This window comes from Anas platyrhynchos, chromosome 13 (genome assembly GCF_047663525.1).
Source record: "Anas platyrhynchos isolate ZD024472 breed Pekin duck chromosome 13, IASCAAS_PekinDuck_T2T, whole genome shotgun sequence".
Classification (NCBI taxonomy): Eukaryota; Metazoa; Chordata; class Aves; order Anseriformes; family Anatidae; genus Anas; species Anas platyrhynchos.
Genome location: NC_092599.1, coordinates 5,566,628 through 5,588,006, shown reverse-complemented (window position 1 = coordinate 5,588,006; position 21,379 = coordinate 5,566,628). Strand labels below are relative to the sequence as shown.

At 38.0% G+C, this 21,379-nt stretch overlaps 1 protein-coding gene across 6 annotated transcripts in view; it reads right to left on the bottom strand.

The window, feature by feature from the left end:
- Nucleotides 1-298: 298 nt before the first annotated feature.
- TAFA4 (TAFA chemokine like family member 4) overlaps nucleotides 299-21,379 on the bottom strand; it is an 80,991-nt gene continuing 59,910 nt past the window's right edge. For 5 of the 6 annotated variants that reach the window (XM_072044355.1, XM_072044354.1, XM_072044357.1 and 2 more), the window contains 3 exons: nucleotides 12,957-13,112; nucleotides 6,314-6,397; nucleotides 299-2,271 (listed from right to left, as the gene is read on the bottom strand). In XM_072044355.1, coding sequence (XP_071900456.1) covers nucleotides 2,174-2,271; nucleotides 6,314-6,397; nucleotides 12,957-13,112 — 338 coding nt within the window. In that variant the 3' untranslated portion in view covers nucleotides 299-2,173. Of the gene's footprint in view, nucleotides 2,272-6,272; nucleotides 6,398-12,956; nucleotides 13,113-21,379 lie in introns of all 6 variants that reach the window. The other variant, XM_072044353.1, reaches the window with a different exon arrangement.

Genomic DNA, 21,379 nt, shown 5'->3' with positions numbered 1-21,379 from the left:
GGGCTCTATTTCATAATCCCATGCTATCAAACTTATGGTCTATTTTTCCTTCTCCTCAGTGAAGCTGAGTGCCCCTTCCAGGCAGCTATTGCAGGGCGTGTAACGTACTGCTCTCCTTCTTATGCTCCCCATGAGAAAAATTTAATCAGATGCATGTTCTGGTTCAGTTCTCAACTCTGCCACAAATTCCCTGTACGACCACCGGCAAATAACATATTTTCTTTGCATTTATCATCAAAAAGAAAAAAAAAAAAAAGAAAAATAACTTTTCTCTAAAATTCTTGTTTGACCACATAGATCAGAACAGCTCATTGATGGCTTTTTACTATGCTTTTATACAGAAATTACCCAATAAATAAATACCAGTTATGGGTCAACATTGTACAAACAGTAAACAAAAACCATCTTCACTGATGATACTCTTGAACAGATATACACAGAAATAATAGAAAGAGTAAAGGTACTTTTAAAATTTAATCAGAAAATTGAAACAATGAAAAAAAATTAGGAATGTAGAGCTCGTTCGGGCAAGCAGAGTCTTTCAGGTAGAATACCTGTTCAGCTGTCCATGCACAGAGCGGAACATTTCTTGTTTACTTATCACCAAGTACACTGACCACTATGATCCCAGCTGTAATCAAATGCATAATTGAAAGTGAGCTAAATCAGAGAAGTCAAAACCAAAAAACACAGGGCTAGATCTTTCCACCACTACCTGCTATGGAATTACCTGGCTGAATACTCCCATCCACTCCAGTAAATCAAAGGCCAGCAATTATTACTCTGAGCAGCTCCACACTGCTGATAGTATCTTTCCCACAAACTAGAAAGCTTATGCACAATGATCTAAATTAGTACAACACACTCATTTTGGTTTCTTTCCTGGCTATGTAAAAATTAGATTTACATTGTTACACTCACATTTACATAAAGCATAACAATGAGTTCAGTAGCTGGGTCAGCAGCAGTTCATCTGCATGATATCCATCTGCATCATTGCATTCTCAGTCGGTTTTAATGCATCTTAAGACACAAAATGATGTAATGGGAATCAGCCTGGCTACAGCTTCGCTTCTACTTACTGTTCTATTTATGAAGACTGATGACAAAAAACTGTAACAGGCAAATAAGAAAAACAGTATGAAATGCATCTACAATAATATGAAACAATTATGTGTCACAAAATGTAATCACTTGGAAATTCAGTCTGTCAAAGAACTGGACATTTAATTATTATAATCATTCTAAACAAGAACTAATTGAAAGTGAAGATTCACTTTTATCTAGAATTTTGTTCATGAATTTTAAGTAAGTTACCTACTAGGACTTATAACCAAAGCTATGAAAATCTGAACAAATTACTCTCCTTCCAGTAAGCCCTCCTTATGCAGTACAAGCATGCTCTCCTTTTTTCAGGCATCTGAATGAATATTTCTAGCTAATGGCTAAATTCTTTCCCATATCTAGATTCAAAGAGGCAAGGAATATGTATACTTTGCTATTCCCCTAGAGAATGGATTTATTTTAAGAAAAACTATGTCTGCTTTCAAATTTTGTCTCTTCCTCATGCTTCCCTGCCATCACTTATGAATGTAAAAGTTAAAGTACCTAGAACTATCTAAAGAAATAAATTTACTTGCACAGATATAACCAAAGTATGCCCCACAATAATTGTTACTAATTGAAATGCTATCTTTTCACCTTCAAACAACCTTGATAGTTACTAAATCACAGTTGAAAATACACAGACATTTACTCACTCAGCATTGGGATCAGCTTTGTATTTTTCTGTTGTACTGTGAGAACTACCTCACATAAATCCATATTGGTTGTAACGTAAGCTTTTTTTCTATGACCACTTAAATTACTTTCATGATCTAAACTCATTTAAAGCAATTTTACATATCTTAATGTCATAAAGTCTTATCATTGATGCACTGCAGAAGTCCAGGTGTATGCTTCTATGAATTGCTGCTAGGTGTCAGAACCTGAAGAATCCAAGGTGCATTTCAGGTAGAACCAAATCTCCTTGTGTTTTCTTGCAAAAAAAAAAAAAATCTTGTATTGTTCTGTATAGCAAAATCCAGATTCAGGAACTGCAACCACAGTTGAAAGGAGTATTGTTCTTTTCACTGACTTTTTGTAAGTTCAAAGAATTAAGTCAATAGCATCATCACCAAAAAAAGGGTCTGTCTGACAGCCAAGCAACACAGTCGCACGTGCCATTGTGCTGGTAGTGACCCACGGGTTTATTCTTTGCTACCGTGTTACCTATAAAAGAAGAGTAAACAGTTACCTACACAGAATCAATCAAGGATGATAAAACAAGCTTGGTTGCTGCAAAGGAACTGTATAAAGAATGCATCATGAAGGAACTGGTCCCAGTCAGACCTACATAACTTGCACAGAAACAGACTCCAGATGCAAATGTTAACTAGACTGTTGTTCAATCAGATAAAGAAGACTTGCAGATAAAGAAATGGCTGTTTATTATTAAACTGCCAACAACACCTTATGGAAATCTTCTTCTGCTTTATTTTGCTTAGAGTCATTTTCAACAGCAATGCCTATGGCACGAGAGTATGCCTTACACCCCCAAAGACCATTCATGCAAAGTGCTACCCATTCCCAGCTGTCCATCTTATGGAAGGCAACTACAGATCAGTCGGTTTGGCTACACACTAAGGAGGAGTCACATCAGATTTCCCATCATGAAAATGGATGAGAATAGGTAGCCTGCAAGGCTTGTTTGCAGGGTTTGTCAACCCTGCTCTGTAGTGTCTAGACACATTACAAAACTTCACAGACATGTTGCACAGAGAAGTTTTTATTTCCCTCCCCAAGGTAACTGGTGTAAAACACAAGCTCTTCAACTTTCCACATTTTAACTGTCTCACTCAGCAACTAACTATTCACCTAAACACTGAGTGGCATCAGGAGTCTCCCATGTTTCATATACTTCAATTATTCTCGTATTTTCACAAAATAAAAAGATAGAAGTCTTAAAAGTGATTACTTGGCATTTCCTCCTTCAGTGTATAATTAACCTGTGGAACTCATTGTCCCAGCTAGCTCTGATCCCGAGGTCTTAGTAAGCTTTAAAAATTGATTAGAAATTTAAATGGTAATGAGATCATCTTTGCTACATAACACAGAAAAAAAAAATTAATATGGAATGGATCTCAACTCTCATGCTTTAGATATCAGCCAAATATTAAATTGGAAGAATTTCATGTATGGGTACATTTTCTGTAATTGTCCACAAGGGTTTTGCTGTATCTTTCTTATTTAAGTATCCCAGCACTGAGCCACACAGGCTGATTTATGGTTTGGACTACTGGTCACAATCAGATATGACAGTCCTCTACTTGTGCCAAGTTTTAATAATGCATTTAATACATATTTTACTGATTGAGCTGAGTGTGAACAAATCTTTGGTTCATTTTTAAATCAAAAAATAAATTATACAATACTTTACTTTTCTTTCTAGCAAGGGAATCTTTTTTTCCATCCTCTCTACTCCTTTCCATTCTCTTTGCCGACCAACATTGCATGTCCCACAAACTTCTGTTCAGAATTTGCAGTTACCATTACTCATTATATTTGTCCAACATTTGTAACTTCGTAGACAGAGGAAAACACCCACAGGACATGCAGAATATCTACAGAAGAAATATGGATGCAGGAACAAATTCTGTGGCACAGCTTCTGATGTGTAGCAAGCAGACATTTACATGTATGTGTACGCTTGTCACCTGGGTCTTTTTTAAGAAGAGAGAAAGAAGTAGTCTCTGTGAATACTCTTGTAGATGGGCACAGTCATGCTATGAAATTACCCATTTCTCTCCGTGTGACTTTGGAGAATCCTACATGTAAACAACTCAGCTTGGGTGGAACCATGCCTGCAGTGGGGCAGAATGAATCCAGTGGTCTTTGAGAAACCTGATCTAGTGGGAGGTGGCCCCTGTTCCCTTCTCTAACATGGCCAATCACTAGTTGAATTTCAAGACTCTCTTTCATCATTTCACTGAGATGTTTAACCACTAATGATTTCTGTTGTTGCAGTACTCCAAGACTCCAATCAGAACCAGGATCTCCCTTAAACTGTTGGTAAGCACTTGCACAATAAAATACAGTCCTACCTTAACGTGCTAAAATCTAAAATAAAAAGGCAGCAAAAGGAAAGCAAAAACATGTAAAGGAAAGTATGAACAGCTCTCATATCAGTAACACAGTAGAATGATTCAAATTTAAGCACAAGTGCCAGTTTGCTCATCCTTTCAATTAAATACCCCTCAATCTCCTATGGTGATAAAAATCAATGCAAAATGCATCACTCTGTGTCCCAGCAAAGTAGAGGACGAGCTTAATGAAATAACATTTGCACTCATATTGCTACACTCTGCCCTCTGTTAGACCCACACAAACTCGATGGAGTTGATGAATTTGCACAGGTCTAATTGCAGGCAGGATGATTTGTCCCACTCCAGCTTTATAAAGACATCCCTAAACTCATCAGAATGCATTACCATATTCTGTAGTTTGCTGGTTGCAATTTTTGTCATGGATAATAAAATAAATGATCCATGCCAAATTTGCCCTTCTATTAGTAAAATCCCACTGGCTCAGGCTGCTTCTTTTCACTGTTTAAGAGCAAGAGTCATGAACACAGGCTATATGACTCATGTGGTCAGTTGACCTCAATGAAGTGAAAGGCAACTGCTCATAGGAAGGAAGAGACAAATGCATGAACGAAGACTTAATGCCTCAGGCCTTCAGCCATCAATGCCAATGTAAAGTTCTTTCTTCTAGCCTTCACCACTCTAGAAACTCTTAAGGGGATCATGGATATTTAACCCTGGCTAATTCTTTTCCAATAAGGTCCTATTGGTACAAAGTGTCAGCTCTTTTCTGGCATGTCCAGAGATTAAGTTGTCTTATTCAATATACAGAAACTCCTACTTGTCTTTCTTACCCTTCGGTGTGATGCTACCACACTGCCTGTTACCTCTATATGAGTAGCTAAAGTCAGTGCCTGTGAAAAAAATTCAAAGGCTGAGGGTAATGTATACGTTGCAATAACTGACTTCCAGTTTCCCATACTGATTCTAGGGTCATCTTTCAGGTGCAGTATCAGTCACAGAGTACACAGCCGAGCCTAGGCAAGCCATAGACTACACCTTCAGCTTTTGGTAAATGATTCGCAATAACTTCTCTGTCTGCTCAGGGAGGATGGACATGATGACCTGCAGGAATTCCTTCCAACCTCTACCATTCGGTGATTCTGTGATCTTAAAAACAGCAATAGGGTTTTTCAGACCCTTTTTTTTTTTTTTTTAAAGTCAGTTTTCTCCAGTGAACCTGCCACCATATGCATGTGTGCATCTGGGCTCTGGACACTGGTGTCACACCACAGCTGCTCAAACCATCTAATTTTCCTTCTTTCATCCGGTATTAGTACAGTTTTCACTCCTTAGAACAACCATTATTAAGCAACATTTGGTGTCAGTATTTGCTTATTAACTCAGACTGTTACCTAATCAACAACATTCATTCCTATCTAGAAGAGGCTGGAAAGGGAAAAGCTAAGCATATGTCTTTGCTTGCTATTCCCTGCTGAAGACTCATGTTTTATGATACATTTAGAAATGCAGTTTGCTATGACTTGTTGAACTTCAATGCACTGAACTCATTTTAGATTGTTAAGCAGACAGAGAACATGATATTTTCTTTCTGCTGGCCATTAATTAAGAAATAGGATGGCACAGCAAAGCTTTGTTTAAAAAACAGGCTGTCTACATGACAGCCTGTAATTAGAAATTATCTGAACCAGCCTGATTTCCACTGGTGTTCAGTGTCCCACAGTTCCAGTGATGTCAGTACAAATTCTCAACAACTCCCAAGGCCATCATTCAAAGCTAAAAGGACTTTCCAGTAGCACAGGATTATAACTTTAGATGACACTGGTAAAAACCTCAGATCTATGTAGTCAGTCTGCAAGTTGAAGAATTGATCTTGGAACACGATTATCCCACTAGCAGTGATTCCAACTGAATTATTTCTTTGGTTTGACTCCAGTAACTTAATTAGGCTGGGAATGAAGGGGCAATTCCAACCCAGAATTTTCCTCCCTGAGAATGATTGCATTAATCACCACTTTCCAGAACACTGAGGAGTCCAGCACTGGTGCTCACACCTGCAGATGCAATGCAATAAGCAAATGCCACCAGCAGACTGCCACCTATATTTAAATAGGTGATCTCTGTACTTGCCTTTGTGGTTTTGACTTTATTTCCACTGCTGCAAGACCAACCTGAATAGTCTGGTAGTACTTTACAGTCCTCTCCATCCAAACAGGGGTTCATATGACACCACCACTTCTGTAGAACAATAGAAGCTTGAAAAAAGAAATGGGAAAGAGAAACAGAATACAATCTTTTTTAGTATTGTTGGGTTTTGTAGGGAGGTTGCATGTGTGCTGTTCAGTTGTTTGATTACAAAAAGTAGAACCCACAGTTACTGTTTTTGTGGCTTAGCACACTGACCGTGTTTGAGCTGAAGATGTGGCTAAAAAAAAAACATCACAAACATACAGAAGGATAAATGACATATGCAAATGGTGAAGATAGCCAAGCACTACTACAGTGTGTTTTGACTCCCATTTTTGAATTGACATCTGGAAGTGCCTTACCACTTCCACCATCTACAGAGGTGATTTCCTTCCTTCATTTGCATGCTCCAGCTATGTATCTGCTGTAAGGTGGTATGAAACTGAGGCTTCTCTTTTAACCCGGATATGCATATGTGAGGCTGGATGAAGAAATGCCAGTTTCTTCCTCCACTGGGTAAGAAAATAGAATTGCACAGATATGTAAGCATGTGAGTTCTGTCAGCAAATAGTGCAAATAAGGACATGGAAACCATTGGAAAATATTAGATAATTAACTGAAAATCTACTTGCAGTTACACTGCCAGTTTTGCAACGTGTTTCAGTAAGACTTCAGTAGTACACTAACTGTGCAAATGTATTAATTTTCTAGCCTTAAGCCAATTTCTGTTAATAAGACAATGTTTGTTATTTTTATAAACATAGTCATGACTTTTTAATACTGCTGGTAACATATAGTTTCCTACAAACTACTGCAAACTTTACTACTGCAAACTTCAGCATGTATTTCTCCGTTTTGCACTGTTCACAGGATTCATCAAATTCTAGAAAATGATTTTAAAATATATCAGTTCGTAATCGTACATAAACTAAATTGGATTTCAAAATAAAATATGGCAGAAAATGTTGATTTAGTCTGCATTATTCTACTATGTGCACAAAATATTGAACCGCATGCTTTAAAAGACACTACATCCAAAAGAGATGAACAAAAATAATTTCATCTACTTCTTGTAAAGCACTTTTTTTCCTTTTAATTTCAAGGTAGATTCATATTTCTACAACCTTCAAATTAGGGTGACAAGCAGGCAAGCTGACATCAGGATATTGCTGAAATGCTCATTCAATTACTTTTGTTTTGCACTTTCACTCTAAGACTACCTGAAGAGCACTATGAAAAATATATTTCTGAAACACCAGTTTGGCTTTTATAAATGATTTTTTCAATCTCCAAAAATTATAAAATGAATGCATGATTCCTGTCACCCATCATTTAAATCTTAGATCATTTCTATTGATGCTGGTTGATTGTTGATGACATGGATGAAACCTGGTGGTGCTTTCTAAGAGATGAGGTACCACTTCCACTCCAGATAAATAGTCCAGTAATTTATTTTATATCTTCTCTACTTTCTAAATTTGTTTCAACTTCTATACCAGATTTATTTCAGATAAACATGGCCAAGTGTAGAAGACTAGATTCAAGAAGACTGCAAGCATCTGCAGAGACCTCAGCACATGATTCTGGCAGTAAGCTGGTTGTGTCTTCAGAGCTCTGCTTCAAAGCCAGGAAGCCCTCCTGGGAGGTCTGGCTACCGCATCACACAGCTCCTCACAGTGCTGTTGTGAGCCTGAATGTGGTGACACGCTAAGAGTTTGCCTTCATTCTGACACATGAACCTTCTTTCATGTTTACAGTGCTACCTTAAAAACATAAGTTCAGCTTCAGACATTAAAAACCACCTCTCTCATTCAGCTCTCCCTTCAGATACCTAGAATCCCTGCTTCTAGTACCTGCTCATTAAAAAAGGCACTGGTTGACTGGTCAAAAATGTAGCACAGAAGCGGCTTCACACAGCACTCTGTGCCCATGTAACTTTCTGGTCCACGAGGTTCATGTGGAAATGAAGTACATAAGACAGTGAACCAAGCCCATCACTTCCAACGGTGCAATCTTTCATTAAAACAAGCACAGGTGAGAGTGGGAAACACTGTGGAGTCAATCTAACTCCAACAAGATCCACAAGCTTTTCAACAGACTGCTTATTTCACCTTCTATTCATCTCTTGTTTAGACACTTACAGAGAAAATGACCACTACTCTTCTGTTGACTGATTTCTATTCTGTGCTGAAATCTCTCTTCAAATTAATGGCAACACTTTGAAATACTTAATACAGATCTCATTCTATTAACTTTCAGCAAATTCCTCATTCTTTGCTGTAGCAAAGCACTGATTCTTGCATCCACTTTGTGTCCAATTTCTTTGTAGTTCTAATGACCACTCTGCTGACCTGTATGTCCTAAATGGCTGTAGCTGTTTGTATCAAGCACACTCCTGGGATTAGTCTATTAAAATTCTCCATCAGACCCTTACGCTCATCTTCAGAGCAAGAGTTCCTTAATGACTTGCACTTTTAACAGTGTGACTCTCTGAAGAATGTAAAGGTTTCCTCTTCTTTTCAGATTGAGGCACTCTTGGAGAGGTTTCAGCAGATGACTTTTCTAAGAAACGAGAGCAGTTATGTCATACTCATATACAACCACCCTCATGAAGAGAAAGGAGACTGCTTCAGTTTGACATTTGCCGGTCGATTTGCTGGTGGTTACCCCACCAGAAATAAATCTTCTGCTGACATCGTTCCCTAGCTGATGTGGCTCCATGGAAACAGTAGATTCATAAAGATTAAGGCCAAAAGGTGCCAATACATCATCTTGTCTTGCCTCGTGCAATTCACTGTGCTGTGCCCCTAGCTGTGTTTGGCTACACAGTGTCTTCCAAGCCATTTGGGTGCAGGTGAAGAAAGAAACTTCTCCCATTGACTTTTTTTTAATGGCATTAAATAATCTCAGCATGAAACAGCCTTGGTTTTCTTCCCTTTCAAACCTCTTCTTTTGTGCTTTCTTCTTCTGCATTACAGGACCAGTTAGCAATCATCATTTTCTCCCTGTGAAGGTATTGAACGTGTTGCAATCAAGTAACTTTTCAATCTTCTGCCTGATAAGCTGAGCTGATTGAACTTCTTCAGTTTCTCAACACAATGCATTTGTCTTTATTAACACAGAGTTCTTTCAAAGAGGTTCAACTTCCTCCTTGCAGGACCATGCCATGTGACTACCTTGGGCTTGTTATTACTTGTTCCTTTGCCCCATCAGGTGAAATCCATACATTTTTTGTCGGGATAGGTTCTATATTTGCTTTCAGGTCACCACTGAAAATGTTTCAGAGGGGCAGATGTAGAGCTAAGTACCATGAAATCTCAGTATGTATGTGCCATTTGACTACCAATTCCTCCTGCTGACTCTGTGGAGATGAACGTTTTTGAGGTATGCTAGTAGATCTTGGTTAGTAGGTTCTCTAATTAACAAACTAGAAAATTCTTCACCATTCTATTTCTTACCAAAAGCAGAACAGTGGTACTAATCCGCCTCAGTATTAGCAATTTCAATATTTCACATACTATGGGCCGATAATTTTATTTACTGTTATTTAATAATTTCTTTGTATTCTACTTTAACAAACAAATTCATGTTGTCTGTAGTTGGGACAAATATAGATGACTTTCCTACCTCATTGGATTAAGCTGTCCATACAAATTTGCAATACACTATTCATTCTATTTTTTGTTGTGTTTTTTTTGTTGTTGTTGTTTTTTTCCTCTCTTTGAATACTGACACAGCATTAGCATCCTTTTGAGTACTCAAATATTCTGAAATACATTCAAAACCAGTGGGAGGGAAATCTTCTCAGCAATTTGTACTTTTATCTGTTTGCTATGCATTGTTTTTTTGTTTTCTTGTTTCCATAAACCCTCTTCTCTTCAGTGTGGATCCCAGATGGGCTTTCAAAGGTGTCCTGCTCCTTTATTGTGGTTCTTTGACCTTCTAGAAAGCCTTTGAATTCTTTAGTCTCATTGGCATTCTTTTTCTAATCTGAGTGTTTCTTCCTCATGAATTCTAGGACTAACAGAATTGCTTGGATTGAAGCTGATTTGGCTAGTGATGATTTACTCCGACATATTTAATGCACTTCTCTCCAAACAAAAGTTGTCAAAAGAACATATATATAAATCATTTTTTTCTATAAAAAATACTTAGCACTACACTTTTTATCATGATTTTAAATGGGTAAAAGCTTCTCCATGTGTGTGGCCAAAGATTTTGTAGTCTGATACAAAAAGTGGGTGGCACTTACCAGACACCTTCTCATTTGAGTGTGATCTACATTATTTCCTCATCTTATCTAAACACAGTTCAACATGTGAGCAATTTGAAGCAGAAACTGTGGTACCAACAACCACACGCATGCCATGCATGATCAAGAGCACAGAGATAATTGCTACTCTAATGCAAATGATAATTACTACTGGATAAGGTCTGAAGTTCAAAAAAAAAAACAAGCTTTAAAAGTTTACTGTAAATCAATTGGTATGCAGGTTCTTTTCTTTTGGTTAGAAAAATTAATCTGTACTTCGGGCACATCCTTCCCTTTAAACTCAGAGCAAAATATAGGCAAATTAAACATCCCTGCTTTTGGCAAAAAGGTGTTGGAAAATAAAACATCTGTATCAGTCTGAAATATACAAATTCAACACTTTTTTTTTTTTTAAATCTGTTTCTGGTTTCCACAGCATAGAAGCCTACTGAAGGATGCATACAGAGTGGGAGAAAACACATCTAATCCTGAGGCTAAGGAAAGATAGTTATAGTTTCTCTGCTACCGCAACTGAAAAACACTGACTGTAGTCCCACATGCTTGCAAAAATAAGTGAAATATGTTAAAGCGTTACCTTAAGAGGTGAGGTAGAATCATAGGCTTCCACTTTAGAAACCAAAACCTTACATTCACAATATTTTGTCTTATTTAATCTCAACTATGCTTGAAGAAAAAATAGCTATTAAATTCTTTTAGCAACTATTTGCATTGACAAATTCAATTAAACTCCCACTGTATCATGCATTGATGTCTTTCTATCATGGAAGGATAATGTCACCTTTGCAATCCTTAGGCAAGCTTAAAAGAATGCCTCGTTTTTATTATCTTTCATATATAAAAGTATTTCTGTTGCTTGACGTATCACCAAAAAACACAGAGAATACTTCTCACTTGACGAAAAAAGTATTTAACAAATTGTACAATTAAAGTTGATTGTGTTCCTAAATTACAAGGCATGAAAAGTCTAGTCAGATAAAAAAATCTATTTACTTAAAAATAAAAGGTGGAAAATACATTAAAAATTCAGACATATTGCACGTAGTTAGAATTTTACATCTAGAACTAAATAGCTCTGAAAGTTTAAAAAAAAGGACTGAGGCTTTTGTTTTATATTTAACTTGTAATGGTTACAATTTCATGTGGAAAAAAAAAACAATGAGAGCAAGCATTTTCCTTATGAATTAATAAAATGGAGGATCTATTAACATCTACATCAGTATTAATTAGCAGTTAGCTACTTGGGTATTGTCTCAATTTGATTTGTTTTAATTCAAGTGTAGATCGTACAGAACTTTCTGTTTTAATATATTTTGAATGCCTATTTATATATACATGACAGAAGACTTTCACTAGATTTTTTATGTGATGAAAAACAAATCTCAGTCTCAGTATAACCGCTTATTAAGTTAATAATAAGAGCATCAGCAGCAGCCTCTCCAGGGAATAGCCTCTGGTGGGGGGGGAAGAAAGGGTGACCCACAATTTCTGAACTGTCAGTAAGACAGAGAGGAAAAGGGTGGGGATGAGGTGCAAAGTGAACCTTGGGTAAGAAAGTTTTAGAGAGTTTCAGAATCCCTGGTCAACATTATAATCAAGGTACGATTTTAGCTTTGGTGTATGTAACACATTTCATTTCAGATGAAAACCGCTAAAACTGCTAAAAGTGTACAGATGGCAACACTGAGCTCTGAGAGGATTTCACATCTACCCAGGAAGCTGATGGACTAGGGCAATTACACCACATTTTTCTTTCATCAGGTAGGTGTCCTAGCTTAGACACTGCACCGTGTGCAGCAGTATGCTTGCTCTGCTCTACCAACTCTAACTTATTTTGAGTTACAACACACAAAATGAATGGACATGGGGCATCATTATAGCACTGATGTCCAGCATAAGATCCCACTGGGCACATAAAATGGGGAAACATCCATCTGGAGAGCAGCTCTCAAAATCAGATGTCCCAGCACTACCTGCAAGCCCAGTCTTAGGACTGCATTTATTATCCAGTGACATTTTGGCCAAACTATTATGTCTAAAGGTAACTGGAAGGGTTAATATCATTAGCTCGAATTTTTTGGCTTATGTTGTTTTCAGACTAGTTTTAAAGGAGAGTTTTTGTGTGAAAAAATAACAAGTTCTATTGGCACAGACATGAAATGGACGAGTACATATATTAAGAGGATTAATTACACCCAGATTTATGCACAGACTCATTATCATCAATGCACAGCAATGTTTTCAAAATTAACAAAAGGAAGGATTATGCTTTTGAGGCAGTAGGAAGTCAAACAATCAAGGAGACTAAACTTCTCAAACAATCTTAATGAACCATGAGCGAGCGGGAGACTGCTTACCTTCCACACATGAGGGCTGAGCCCTTGTTGTACCAGCCACCTGCCCTGGGAAGCAGGAGCACTTGACTGTTTGCGATCGCTCCTCAATCCGGTTCTTATTGCAGCAACGATGCACTGCCACAACTTCGCATGTCCCTTGCTTAACTTGGTGCTGGCCTAGTAATTGCAGAGATAAGTGATGGAGAGCAAAATAAAACATCAGTGTATAAAGAAAAAGCCAATACATACAGTCCTACAAGATACTGAGTCCCTTGAATACCCATTTAAGTCCCAAGAAGATAAAGGGATAGAGCGTCTTGTAGGATCTGGCTTATTCCCTAAGTTTATCCTATTCTTACTAATAAAGATTAGTTCAGCATACCAAATCAATTTTTCAGCCAGTCTTCCTTGGCCTTTACAAAACTGCAGGGAGAAAAGGAGATTGGACTAGTGAACTAGACATGTCAGACAAGAAGACGTGGAGAAAGAGCACATTTCTTCCTCTGGCTTTGTATCTTGCATTCAGGTTTTATATTCAATTCTTTCCTTTCACACGCAGACATGATGGACTGGGCAATATTTAATGCAAGGGAAAGTTAAATAGCAGAGAAACCCTCTATCATAACAACATGTAGGTAGGCTTCTATAATTCCAGGTAGGCTATGAATAAAGTAGGCCAAAAAGCTGTCATAGATAGTCAAGTGTTGTCAAAATAAATAAATAAATAAATAAAGCTATATGGAATTCCTGAAGTCCCTCCCAGCCCATTTTGAACAAACCTGTCATAAATTCTCCATCAGTTGTCTTCCTCTCAAGCACCTTTCCTCACAATTCAGCACCATCTGTCTGAGTTTACTCTAAGTTTCCTCTCCTTTCCTCACTCCTGCCTTCACACCTTAACTGTTCTGCTCCTTGTACCTGACTGTTTTCCTCCACTCACCCTCTATCCTGCCTAAAACCCTTGCTCAGAAACCCCATTTTATAAAACTCGTCTCTTCTTTGCATAAGTCATTTCCACCTCCTCCATCTCCTCACTTTTCTGAACTGCTCTCAAGTGCTTCATCTTGCATTTGTCTCGTCTTATTTAAAGCCTTGAATGCCTCTTACCTGTGTTTGTAAAGCTCCTTGTAAATTAACAGCACTATGTGTGTGTGTGTTTGGTTTTATTTTGCTTGTTTTTTTAATAAGTGAGGTAGACAGAGAGACATAAAATTATTCACCACCAAAGTAGTACCGGCTCATTATATGAGAAGAGACATACAGGTATTGGTGTAGGTGTGTGGAATAGTGGAGGTACAGCAGGATAAAGAAAGGAAGGTGAAAGTGAGAGCATTTTTCAGAAATAAAGAGATGCAGTGAAACAAATGAAAACATTACAATGGCAAGCTTGGAAAACTGCCCTGACTCCCAGTCTCTATGCTTGACCCCTTTCCCATACACAAAACCCTTTTGTTTTTTAAAAACAGTACCTGTTACTAGATAGATAGAGAACACCTTGGTTTGATGCAATATGGGCAGGTTCTGTTATTGAATCATTAACTTTACTGTAGTGCTTGGACAGAAATTTTTATGAGTTGATGTAAGTGGAAAATCTAAACCTTAAAAAGAGTTAGGAATACAGTTTAGGCTTCTAAATGGCTTTTCCACAAAAACAAACAAACATCATCAACAACAACAAAAAAACAGGACAGCTTTCAAATATATACGTAACTTTTTAAAAGGTTGGCTTGGCAATGTTCCTTTGCTGTGCGTGGTTTGGTTTCACAAGCTGGAGGGCTTGTGTTTCAAACACAGCTGGAGGGCTGCCTGACTTTTGTTGCCAAATTTGTATTCACAACCACCTCAATGGGCAGAAAACTATGTATATACAATCTTGGAAAGAAAATACAGTCTTTATTTGTGCACTCTAAATGTAAAAAGAAATTCTGTATACAGAGGTGTTTGGTTGTTTGTTTTCCTGGGGAAAAAGCTCCACTGTAGTTTTAAGCAAAATATGCTACAGCAGGAAAATGCATAATGTATTTTACAGAAAGTTGGAAAAATGTCGAAGACAGCATAAAAGTATCGTAGATAGCTACTGCATTAAGTTTATTGGCAGACTGAATTTTCATGCAAGTACCTAATACCATATCATGAAAAAAAGTGAAAAGAGCTACCAGCCTGTAGGAAAGTAGCTTCTCTATAAATCAGTAAGGACAATAAATGCATAGAGAAATTAAATTGGCCACACCACTTCATTCCAAAGTATTTTTCCACAAAACACCTCAGTGCAACAATATTTAGAGAAAATAAATTGATGGACAAAAATTAAAGGCCTGAGCCCAAATTCGTTGGAGTAAACAGGGAAAGTTTCCATTGATTTCCTACAGGGCTTAGAGTGGTGGTCCTGCATTCACTGGAGTTAACAGCAAAATTCCAGCTGACTTGAGGAGAGCAAGGTCACAGCCTGGACTGTCTCTTGAAAAGGACATTTTATAGTGGAGTAAAGAAAAAGCAGAAATTTGCAACTGCTCAAGCCACATTCTTGAGATTGCTATGTATCTCATCTGAGCGACCAAGCAGTCAGGTCTTGTTTTAATTAAAGTCATTATTCACTACACATTAGATGCCAAGATAAGAGCAGAAGCCATTTTGTCAGAAAGTACATCATAAGGATGGACTAGGTCCAGCTCCAGCGATCAATATGTAGCTGAAAGAATGTCTATTTTCAAGACCCAAACCTGCTTCCTTTAGGTGAATAGTCCTGTTAAGTCAATATCAAAATAAATCAAACAGGATTTGACCCTCAGCATACAGTCCAAAAAAAAAAGGAAGGGGCGATTACTTTCAGTTATTTTGAGTTATCCTGTTTGAATTTTAAAACACTGACTCTGCTCCCATAAAAAGCAAGGAGTCCACAGGCACACAGGCACTTGAAGACACAAAATTAAGTTCCATTACGAATGTGTCCTTTGGTTCAGTGGCTGTTTTACTCTAAACTCATTCATACACAAGCAAGCATATGAAAGTGTCCCCTCTACGTCTGCTGACATGGGTAGGATTCTAAGGTTTAGGAGTACTGCTGCCACGTGAAGGAAGACAGCACTCTTCTCCCTTGTCCCCAGCATGCAGATCCTAAGGAGTAAAAGAGTGAAAGGTACTAAAAAGCCAAAGACATCTGCATGCATCATTTGCATTAATTGGATTGCCCTTGTAATAGTCTTTTCCCTCCTACATGCTCACATCTATATTTCCTCTTGCTTGTTCACGCACATCTTAACACTCTTCATTCTATTGAACACCCATATGCATTTCCTCTTAATATTCAGACACATCTGTGAACAATCGCTGAACAATTGCTAAGTGTTAATGTGCTAGCTCCATGTACCATTCTTCTCAGTATTCAGCAATCTAGAGGACAAGCACTCAGTTTGCAGTTAGCAAAACTCACTGATTATCTTAAAAGTTAACCATCAACTCAAACAGACTATTCTCTCCCTAAATCTATTGATATCTGTTGTATCTACATTCAGGTGCCCAAAGGCAGAGAAAAGAAAGAATATAAGAATATTCTCCTTCACATTTTATTCTCCACATTGCACTAGATAAACCTCCATCTCAAGTTTAGAGTACATTTAAGTTACAGCTGAGAGCGTAAGAACTGAAATACTCAAGAACAGTCTTAAAATATTTTATAATCAATGGATTCTCAGGAAGCCAACGCATTAGAGGAGCAGGGACTGAAGAGATTTTAAAGTGTGAAGATCACAGCAAGTGAATTCTATACCAAGCACATCAGGAAAGACATTTCAGGGAGAACTGCAATGAGAGATAGTAGAAAGCCAAACTTGGGAGAGCAAAGCCCCTTTGGGCTCACTTATAAAAAGCCCACAAATTCATAGCTCTTCACCTGTAAACCTATTCAGATCTGCAACCTAAGGGCTGTCAATATTTGCAGTTGAAATTCAGTTACATCTTCACATTTAAATAAAAGAACTCTCCAAGGAGAGATGCATTTTATCAGCAACAGTACCAGAGAAAGGTTCCTGTTGTTGAACACCTTCTGCATACCAAGAGAGGAGACGTCTGCCAGCCAAGCACTGGGGAGGACAGAGGACGAATCTTGATAACTGTAGAACTCTGTGTTACCTCTGATCAGGAGTCTGGTGCTGGTAGTTTCCTCCTTATCCCGATTTCTTTACAGCTTAGCTTCCTTAGAAATACCAATGCTATTCAAGCTAACTAAGGACACATTCTCTCTCTCTCCATACAGGACACAGACATACCAAGAGAGGGCTCGTTAAAGCAGCCTCTGGGACACTCCCTGCTATGAATTTTTATGCCTTCCATAATGAGATACCTATGGGTAATAACAGCCCTCAGGTGCCCAAGTCCAAAAAGCCTCCAAAAAGCCTCTCTGACCTGAAGAACCGGCTACAGGAATGAACTCTTTGTTACCTGTGTACTTTCCAGCCCAGAAGATAGTTGACTCTGCAGAGGCAGCCTTCACAGTTTTCAGAGAAGGCAGTCATCATCTCTGAAGGGCAAGTACAAACTAGGAATTTATTAGGCTTGTGCCTTATAAGCCAGCACAAGTATAATATGTATATTTGGCTAAATAATCACCACTGAACTGTTTATTCTCAGTTTAATACAATTTTTCTACTAATTATTTGACAAGACCTTGTTTTCATTTTCTTCAAAGAAGTCAAGGCACCACAGATATGCAATTAATGCTCCTAAAACTCTTTGAAATCCTCAAATAAAAATTAAAAATAAAGGAAAATACAATTATTGTTAATAAAATATCAAACATCACAGTAATGCACTTCAAAACTACAAGGAAAATATCAAAAAAGAGGAAGGCTTTCAGAAAGTTGCTAGTCAATTCTGTCCACATCCATTTCATCTCTGTGACTAATTCTAATCACTCCCAAGGAGCACTCTTTCAATGCAATATACATGCAGGCAGAATGCCTTTATCAGAAAACCTTAATCCTGGATAACCTCCTCTTTTTCTAATTTCTTAGCTCAGAAACATATGGAAACAACATATTTAAAGGGAGTTTTTAATCTCTGTTTCTTTAAGCTGCTCTCTTTGATGAGGAAAGCAACTAGTACTGTGAAGAACAGTACATCTAGGACAATATGATCCTAGCTCAGCACATTCTTCACTGAGCCTCAAAACCAGCAAGCTTGGTCTGCACAAAAATCAACTGCATCATTTATTTAAAGGGTAAGAGGATGTCTGTCAATAGGGAGATGAATGGCTATGGAACCTAATATTGCAGCAACAGTATGAGAAACAAGTGAGTTTAGAAGTCAGCAGCAATGCTGTTTGGAAGAGGAAAGCACTCTAAAAAGCCTGGTGACAGTTCATCATCTCTTCAGCTTTCACGTCATGTTAACTTTTGCTTACACACAGAAATGCACACCAAGAGGCAAATATTCTAGAAAAATACTTATTCAAGGACATAATATTGGTTATTTTTCACTTTTTGTTACCAAACATACTTAAGAGAACCTCTCCAGCTCATGGGGTAGCATGTTTGTTTGTCTTTTTGAGGGGAGGCCAGCAGAAGTGGAGAGGGAGTGTTTCTAAAGATGGCAGGTGGCTTCAGGAGATTTGTAATGTAAAATTAAGACACCATCTTCCAAGACAAAATTACAGCAGAGCATAAAGAAGTGCTAACAATTCATCAACCACTGGATTTTTTCACAAATCATTTCATATTTGTGTCAAGGTTCTCACTTAGACGGTCTCTTTCCTCAAGGATACACAATATTTATATGTACACAGTTCCTTATAAATTGGCTCTGCATATGTGATTCAGTCCAGTTCCACTTGTAAAGCTTTACCTTTTCACTTGTTGGCAGTTAAGAGACTATTCAGAGATAGCCCAGAACTGCCACAGAAGGCCTTTTCAACTGCTCTACAGAAAAAATAGACAATAAATATCTTCCCCTAATGACCATTATCTGCCCATAATTGGCAAAGTAAGATGTAGTACAAAAAAAAAAAAAAAAAAAAGGTATCCAGTTTGCTATCCATTTCACATTTCTCAAACGCATAGCAGCATCATGCTTACTAGACCTAACATCCATTAAAAAATCAAGCAAGCAGATGATCTCACAGATCAAGGAACGGACATTCACACTCAGAGTGCTCAGGTTTCCAACCCAAGAGTTTCTTCACAGCCCATAAAGCTTCATCCTGTGTTCCTATCAGCACATCTGTGCACCATCAGTTGTGGAAACCAGTAGTGTGCCATGTGGAAAACCATAATCAGCATTGTAACTGGATGACCAGGGAACCAGCAATAAGCCACTTTAATTTGTTTTGGGCAAGAAGTCACAACCTGAGGAAAATGACTCCCAGCCATGCAACCAATTTGAGAGGAACCCTGGAGAACAGTTAATCTAGACGTGTATTACAAAAGATGGTGAGTGACCTCAAAACCTGATAATGAGACCCGAAAAGTTAATGAAATGAAAACTATAAGCTTTCATATGTGCTGGTAGAGGAACATGCTGACACAGCTGGAATGAATCATGTAATACAGCGAGCTCTTTGGCAAATGGTCAGAGGTCACATCCATATGGAGATTAAAGTTCCTTGGAATAAGTAGTGTAGGTGACCGTAGATCAGACATAAACACTAAGACTTCTCCAGGGAACAAAGCATTGAATCTGAGCGGTCGATAAATCAAAACAGCTGAGACCGAAGTAGGTGCTGCAAATGGAGGAGGGAGGAGGGAAACGTTGCTGCAAATGAAAATAAAAGTGGCTGAAGAGTGACCTGGAAGCAAAAACAAATTAAACCATGAACCTCTCTCTACCTACTGGGTGCTATGCTGAAGTTAATCAATAAGGACTACCTTTCAGCCAGGCAGTAATATTCATCCTTGTTCAAGCACACGTATCACTTGTACAAATGAAATCCACAGCATAAAACTTCACGAAGTACCTTGCAGTGAAGTGGTGCTAATCATCTCCTGAGGGAAACTTTCTACTGTGTAGCTATTTCAGGTGAGAGAGAGAAAAAAAGTAAAGGGAAAGATTTGGTTTTCCATCACATCTTGTAGCAAATGAGCAACATTGTGTTCTGTAATATAGGCGTATTTCCCACATGTCCCATTAACACTCGTTCTCGCTATTACATGCGCACAACTCTTTTTCTCTTGTTTCTTTCAAGTTTATCATGAGAGAAAGGAAAAAAGAATGAAACTAGCTCCCTACAGAGTTTTCTGCTTGCCTGAAGAAAACAGGTACATACACATCTGTACATACACATCTGCATAGGCCAATCTTACAATTATTTACCAGTCTGTAAGCAAAAATTGAATATTCTGCCCCAATCATGAGGCATGATGGCCTCTCAAAAAAGGGTCACTCTTGCCATAGGAAGGCAAAAGTAGCATGCCTGGGACCAGAACAGGGAAGGATTATCCCATCCTCAACCATAAGTAGCTCTTCATCTATGGCAGAAGCCATCCTGAGTACGACATTGATACAGCCCTGGCAGGCAGCAGGACCCTGGCAAGCTCATTGCCTCAGGCATCCTGCTGCCATTTGCAGCTGCTCACTGCACCCAAATCTACTACTGTGCTTGAACCATTTATTACTTCGCATTCGTGGTGTGCCAGAAGTACTTTTAATATTATCATAAACTTTAAGGTAAAAGAGGAAAGGAAAGTGGGAAAGGAAAAGAAAAAAGGGAAAAGCTTTGTCTCCTATATGCAACAAAAAGAATTTAGAGGGTGAGGCCTTGTGCCCTTCTGAGCATTCCTTCATCACCTGAAGTACCAAATGACTGTTTGGGGCTTAGCCGTGCAAAACAAATGTTTGTTATCTACTTAATACCAGAGGTATTTTTAACTCAGTTCATGGTCATTCATCAGACAAGAACTGTATTTGTTTAGAGAATACGAAACAGTAATTGTCAGAAAGACATTAGCCTCTGCAGATTGAGTAGATGGCAGTTGCCAGAAAGCACAGCAGATGTTTGGGAAAGAAGCATTTTCTCCATTTGATGTGAAAATTAAATTTTTATTCTCTTGTCCAAACATAACAGGTAACACTAAGGAGACCAAACAAGGCAACTTGTGGTCTGTTGCACTTCAGTACAAATTCACAACGCACAGAGAACTTCGGTTTTTATCTTTTTTATTTTTAAAATGCAAAAGTAACTTTCTCTTCTTTAATTAAACTACTTTTATGGGACTGTAAATTAATAGTACTGTGCCTGAATTTGTCAGTTAAAGGTAAGCAAACAAATAATTATTCATTAGTTAACTCTCGTTGGAGAATCTGCTCAAAAAAGGTCCAAGAAAAACTTGTCATTAAAAGGTGTTGCTTATGAAAATTTTTCTGGTGTCATTTCCTGTTCAATAGCCTTAGTTTAAAGGACTGAATTCTGCAGTGAATCTCTTCACGTTAATTGGTCTGTGTTTATTATGACCATG